The 6,831-nt window shown below is 40.6% G+C and overlaps 1 protein-coding gene across 1 annotated transcript in view; it reads left to right on the top strand.

Moving 5' to 3' along the window:
- The window catches only part of PRSS12 (protease, serine 12), a 147,754-nt gene that overhangs the window by 27,413 nt on the left and 113,510 nt on the right, over nt 1-6,831 (top strand). Inside the window, exon 3 of the mRNA XM_019521823.1 lies at nt 5,027-5,165. Coding sequence (XP_019377368.1) covers nt 5,027-5,165 — 139 coding nt within the window. The remainder of the gene's footprint in view (nt 1-5,026; nt 5,166-6,831) is intronic.

Raw genomic sequence — 6,831 nt, 5'->3', positions numbered from 1 at the left:
GCAATCGAGTATCTGTCAGCCTGCTTTCAAGGGTAATAGGCAATAGCTGATATGGAACATTCTGACTTGGGGAAGATCCCAGAGCAACTAAAATTACCACACTACATAAACAACATGAAGTGCCTGCTGATATTGGATGAAACTATTTGAGTAAAACAGGGGTTTTAAACCTTTTAAAATAAGTGTACCCCCCTGGTGGCCCCCTTTTTAATAAGTGTACCCTCAGGGAGCAGGGGAGGTGGTGAGTGGCCGGATGCCAAGCGGGGGGAGTGGGGAGGTGTGAGCAGCCAGACATGGAACCAGGGAGGGGGGAGGGATGGCGAGTGGCGGCAGTGCAGTGTCTGTATGGCCCTGCTTTCACCCTGCACCAGCCCTGTCCCTGTGAGGCAGCAGTGTGGGGTGGTGGCGCTCCATCCCCGCCCACCCCCACATACCCCATGAGACCTTTCAAAGAACCCCCAGGGGTATGCGTACCCCCAGTTGATAACCCCTGGAGTTAGAAACTCAATGCATATATTTTTCCTCAGTCATATAAAAAGTATAGCAGCATTAAGTGAGGTGTAAGGTTGTAATCTAGTGTTTTGGTAGTGTTGAGGTGATGTTATAACTGATGGCCCAGGAGATATATCAGAAGCAAGAATTTTTGTGGCTAATATCTTTTGCTAGACCATCTGCATCATTGGGATAGAGTCAGACAAGCTTTTGAGTACCAAAGCACCCTTTCTTGGGTCTCTTGGAGAGAAGCAGACAAAGCAGAACTAAGTAGCCAGTGAAACAAAAGCTTATGTAAAACTCCATATCTGAATAAAATTATTGTCTAATCTAGTGTTTGTGGTTCTTCAATACCCAGTCTTCAATTCAAGATTGGATTAAGACTAACTTGGGTTCTGGGTTAATGATAACATGCTCTCCCATGCCCAGCATAGACCTTGGGTGGCTCCATTTCCATGGGTCTCTCTCTTTTGGGGAGAGAGAGGGTTCTGTTTCCTGCAGAGACACCTCTTTCCTTTCAGACTGGCAAAGGCAAAGCAGCAGGTCTCCTACCCTGGAGGACATGTGGCTGACAGCAGAGGACCATGGTGCTGTCCACAAGGGAGTAGGCCAGCAGCTAGGGTGTATCTGTCTGGGGAGAGAGTTGATGCCTTAGAATGGAAGCCTGCTACAAAGGACTAATATTGATAGGGCCCTTTTGAATGGTCCACTGAGATGACTGGGATAGTTCAAACCTTTCTGAGCATTGTTTCAGGCTTTCTGCAGGCTTAAGCAGGTATCACTACATTGAAAATACTCCAGCAATATTTCAAGCTTTATTTTCAAGTTTAAAAAGATTGCATTTTAAAAGTGGAACTGAGATTCTGAGATACGGTCACTTGATTACAGCAGTCTGTGGCCACCAGCACCTGACAATATACTAGATACTCCTTAGTATTAAATGGGCGGATGGAGAAGGGAGAGGGGGAGGGAAGTAGTGTGATATGGAAATGAACAAACAGAATGAGAGGGTGTGGGTGGTAGGATGGTAGCACAGATGACTCACTATTGGTCTTTGTGGAATTATTTCCTCTAGTGCTGGTAATTCCTTTTTCATGTTTTTGATGAAAAATTTGTATGAAAAAATTCAAATTGGTTTCCCAAAAATATCTTATTTTACAGCCAACTTGGCTTTTTCCCCCAGGGCTAGGGACAGGCATTCAAAAAGCCTGAGCCTGAATTGATTCAATCTTTGCAGGTTCATCTAACCTGTCTAGGCTGAACCAGTTTGCAATGGCACAGACATCCCCTCTGGACGGAAGAAAAGCAGGCATATTCCATCAGGGGCTTGGGCTAGAAGCCAGGGGGTGCTAGAGCAGCCCTCCCTTGCACAACTCTGAGCTGAGGGGGCACGAGGCCAGGCCCTGGCAGGATGTTCTGATTAGGGAGTGGTGGTAGGGGGGAACAGCACAGGAAGCCAGGCAGATGCCATTGCCTGTAGTCTCTGCTGGAGCTCCAATCTGGGAGCAGAAGGGAAGGGCCAGCCCAGTTCTCTGGAGCAGAGAGTCCCACCCAGGGTTGCAAAGCATCTGGGATGCTGGCGGACTCTGGTTTAAGTTAAACCAGGAAGGGGCCTGGGACAGACATTTTATAAACTGGTTTGAGCCAAATCAGTTAAGTCTGATACCACGTTCAATCAGGTTTATCTGAAACCAGTTTCTGAAAAGTTCAGTAGGAAGCCTGCTTCACTTAATACTGAGTGAAATGATTTAGCCAAAACTTGGCTTTTTCTGTGCTGATATAAGTTACAATTTATGAAAACCTAGTTTGAGCTTAGTACCAGTCAGGTAATAGGACCTAGCTACTTGACAGTAGCAAAGTTTTCCAACTGAAAGGTCATCTGTTCCTGTTGAAGTCAGTGACAAATGCCCATTGCAGCTTCTAGGAGGCTGCTAACTTTGCCCATTTACTTCAGTCAGACCAGGTCCTAAATCCTTTATAAGGATTTATGGAGGCCTCTATTTCTGTACATGCTTAATTTTGCACTTACAGCGTTTATAAATTGACTCCCTGTTTCAACTTTCTGACATCAGTTTTGACTTTACAATGCTTGATCCGACATGATGCCACACCAGCGAACAAGTTTGCTGCATCGCCCATCTCCCTGGAGAACATCTATCCAGACTTCCTTTAAGAAAGCAGACAAGACTCCAGAAAAGAACCCTTCAAAAAGTCCAACCATGAGCCCTTGAAAAAGTCCAGCAAAGTCACCTCAAAGAAGTCCTTCCAAATCAATATGATTGCTATTTACAATATAAATACATTAATGTAGCTATATTACTCATCTATAATTGATTGAGTACCATATTCTGGGTTATTTTTGGTGAAAATAGGGTATCAGGCCTTGGTTCAGGAACCAATCCCCTGTTTATAACATTGTTTCCTATTGGAAAATCAGTTCCGAGTTACAACGTTTTGACTTAAGACTGTTTTCAGGAACCAATTGTGTTGTAAGACCAAGGACTGCCTGTAATCTATTAATTTTTAAGAAGATAGTTGTAGTCATAAATATTAATTAGTTAATTTATGAACATAGTCAAATGTAGATAAATATAATTTCCCTCAGTCAACTGTGGTCCATTGTACATGTTATAGCTTAAAGGAAATAGGCTTATTTTTTATTATGAAACCACGAGTTTCATCTACCAAGATAAGATATCCAAACTTAAAAAAGGGAAAGTAGTATTTTTGAAATGTTATTTAAAGTTAGGTCTGTCCCTCCACATAGTTAAATCTTATTGTCATGGTGCGGGGTCCTAGGGGTGGCTGTGATCTCCCCTGGCACCCCCTTACCATGCCAATTTTGTCTCAAAGCACCCTCGAATCTTGCCCGCCATGTCTTGATCTTGTATATATATTAAAGGGAGGCTTCCTTTTGTCCTCTTGGACACGGTTTTTTTAGTTATACCCTGGCCCCATTCTGTATTGGGTATCTTGGTGCACCCCAGCCTTATGGGCAAAGCATGGCTCCAACCGTCCCTTTACCATGCCCCAAGCGTCACTGATGTACCGGACAGCATGTCTGTGTGTCTAATATCCAAGTGTGAAGAAGACAGTGATAAAAATATTGATTGTTTCCAGATTTACAGTAGGTTGTTAAAAATGCTATTCTGTTCACTAATTTTATATAATAATGTTACAATTAATCCATTATAAATCACACGTCTTGATAAAATGGGTCAATTTATAATCTTGATTTAATATTTGTATACTACTGTACAGTATATTGTGAAAATAAATCATAAGGCAAAAAGGAACACACACAGACTGAGTCTGAGGTTAATTAATTCCTTGAGTTATTTGGCAGTCATTTGCCTTCAGGTTTCATAAACTATGGTGAGCTAAATTAAAAACAGAACCTGCCCTCAGTGAAAGTTGTAGGAAAGGAAGAAAACTAAATCCAACCACTGTAACATGTATGATACATGCACAGAGGGGGAGAGAGAGAGAGAGAGGGAGAGAGATTAATAATCTTTCTTGGCTAATAGAATTGCAGCCTGGGTGAAGGTCTATTTTTTGTTCTTAAAGAGGGAAGAGAACATGGGCATATGGATCACTTAACATTTCATAAAATACTTATGCACAAAGTTTATCAGCAAAACCTTAAATTTATGTTGATTTTTTGCACCATTCATTGTTGGATTTGTCTTTCTAATACAACATATAGAACTGACCTTTTTCATACTTACGTATTTGGCATTTGAATGCATGCAGCTACAGGGAATTCTTACACTGCCAGAAAACACACAAGATACACCCTCATCCTGGTGTCTAAAATATAGAAAGACCCTTCAAGTCTTTGATTTTGCATGCTGTGCTCTTAACTTGTATTTTGGTAATGCATTTTTCTCCAATCCTTTTGGTTTGAGGTTTTTTTTTAAAAGCTTGTTTGATATGGATATTTGACCTATCATAGATTCATATTAACTACGTCAAATGGTGTTTTGTTTGAGGTCAGATATGAACAAATGCATTCTTTGGCCTGAAATAAACTGCAGGCATCTATGACATTCATGATATTATATGGGTCAGTGTAGAAGCTATGCAATCCATGTGATTGCTTTTTAATTCCTTTAAATCAGATGGAATTAGAAGATAAAAATACTCCTTCTTTAATAACATTATCAATTACATCAACAGAAATCACGTCTAGGCTCTACAACATTTACACTGATATGCAGAAACACATCTTCACTCTTTAAATCTTTAACTAATACTTTGGCTACAGTATCACAGCCAAGACGTTTCTTCACTAAGTTATTGTAAAGAATTGGTCACTTGCTTTTGTGAATCAATGGGTCAGGTATTTTAGAAGTACCAGAGTGTGTTAATTAGAAATAACCTTCCAAAGGAACATGAAGTAAAAACAGGCTACATGTGATATTCAGAGCAGAATGGAACTGAAACTGAGTCCTTTACATGGTATAAACTAATGCGGTCATGGAAATAGCCAGCATCTTCCCCTTTGAAGTATTTACCATTTTCTTTTACTTAGGGTCAGTACGACTTCGAGGTGGCAAAGATGAGTTTGAAGGCACTGTGCAGGTTTATTTGAACGGAATTTGGGGAATCATCTGCAGCAACAACTGGGATGATAATGATGCATCAGTCATATGTCGGCAGCTTGAACTTGGGTAAGTTTTAGTCCCAGATCAAATCAATCAGCTTATTTCAATAATGTCATTAAAAGAGCTCTGTATTTGAGAGAGATTTTGGTCATGCATTCTGCATGGGATAGTTATCCAGAAAAATATACAGGTATGCTGCTCATAAGTAATGGCTTCATTCTTAATTCACAGATTCTCTAAATCACAAAGCAAGTTGTATTTCTATTTAGCTAGGGCATTAGGAAGGAGGGTTGTTAATATATGCATAAAATCTGTATATAACATCTTAAGAGAAGGAAATGGGTATTGTGTTATAGGTTTTGTGGCTGAATCCATTACGTGTCCAACTCCATTAAAAAGATTGCATCACTAATGCACAATTTAGCATTTGATGAAATTTATAACATTTTTCCTTTCATTCTTACACTCAAAACTATTACTGCAGAGATGTACTACCAGTTCTAAGTATTTGCTGAAGAGTAAAAAAGACCTCCAATCCATAGATACAAAGTAAAAGGATACTAAAACATTTTGCAATCCCTGCTATTTGTACATTAGGGATTGCCTATTCTATTTTGTGCTAAGAACTGGTCCTCTCCAGACTCCTTTGCAATTATTTTTTACATGCTTCAAAATAGTAGTTGTGAGAATCAGCACTTGATTTACAGGCTGCTTATGGATCTGAAGAGGAACAGAGGGAAAGGTGACCAGAATTTCAAAGCTAAAATCTAGGACACAGATCGTGAAAAGCTAGGGCAAACAAGGACTCTCTTGGTGAGCACTCAGGAGTTGTACATGCAATAGTGACAGAAAAAAAGGCTGTCAAACAAATCTGTTTTCCTCCACTTCCCCACCTCCGTTCAATTGATTTTACAGGCAGGAAAGGGATGACTTCTGTGAAGGCGATAGCTCACTGAAAAGTCTCAGAGGACTGTTGACAAAATGCAGGGAGGTTTTTGCAGTGCATGCACACCTTTTGATTTTATGGGCTCAGCTGTCTCTCTGCGCCTTCAGGCAGCTAAAATCAGCAGGGGATTAAAAACTGATATGGGAAGAAATACAGGTTTGATTAGGATTAGGATTTTAGTTGCATGAGTGGAAATCAGGAGCAATTCATTGAAGTTAATAAAATTGCAACAGTGTAGATGAGATCAGAAGCAAGCCTACTACTGTTTGTAAAGTCAATATAGACTCCTTGAAAAAGCAGAGCAATCCCTAGTTTCAGGGGACACATGGAGTACTGACAGACATTTGGGGAGGTTAGGGGAGGTTAGATTAATTTAGAAATGGCCACCTGATCTAATGTAAATTGGGATGGGGTGGCTAGTGGGGAGGCTTGAGGCAACCTAGGGAAAGCACCGGGGGCTGGATAATGGGGATTTGGGGGCCAAATTTGGCCTGTGAGCCACATGTTTGACACCCCTGTCCTATACAGTTCCCTCCTGCTAGACTAAGTCACAGTTGCAAACATTTTATAAATTGCCCTACTTTACAATTCTGGTTGAGGAGAATCAGATGGCTTCTAAAAGATCTTGAACGTGTGATGATGCAATAGAAGCTAAAAATGCACTTTCTAATTTCAGGTTATTTACAGTTTAAAGCTTACAGTTGAGAATGAGCTCTCAAGCATGGATACTTTGAAGGAAAAAACACCTCTAAAGTAAGTTAGAAAAACCTGAGGTACACTGAAAGG

The sequence above is a fragment of the Gavialis gangeticus genome, unplaced genomic scaffold (assembly GCF_001723915.1).
Source record: "Gavialis gangeticus isolate Ggan-Ray unplaced genomic scaffold, GavGan_comp1, whole genome shotgun sequence".
Classification (NCBI taxonomy): domain Eukaryota; kingdom Metazoa; phylum Chordata; order Crocodylia; family Gavialidae; genus Gavialis; species Gavialis gangeticus.
The sequence above is the reverse complement of the archived record's forward strand: the minus strand, read 5'-3'. Positions and strand labels throughout refer to the sequence as shown.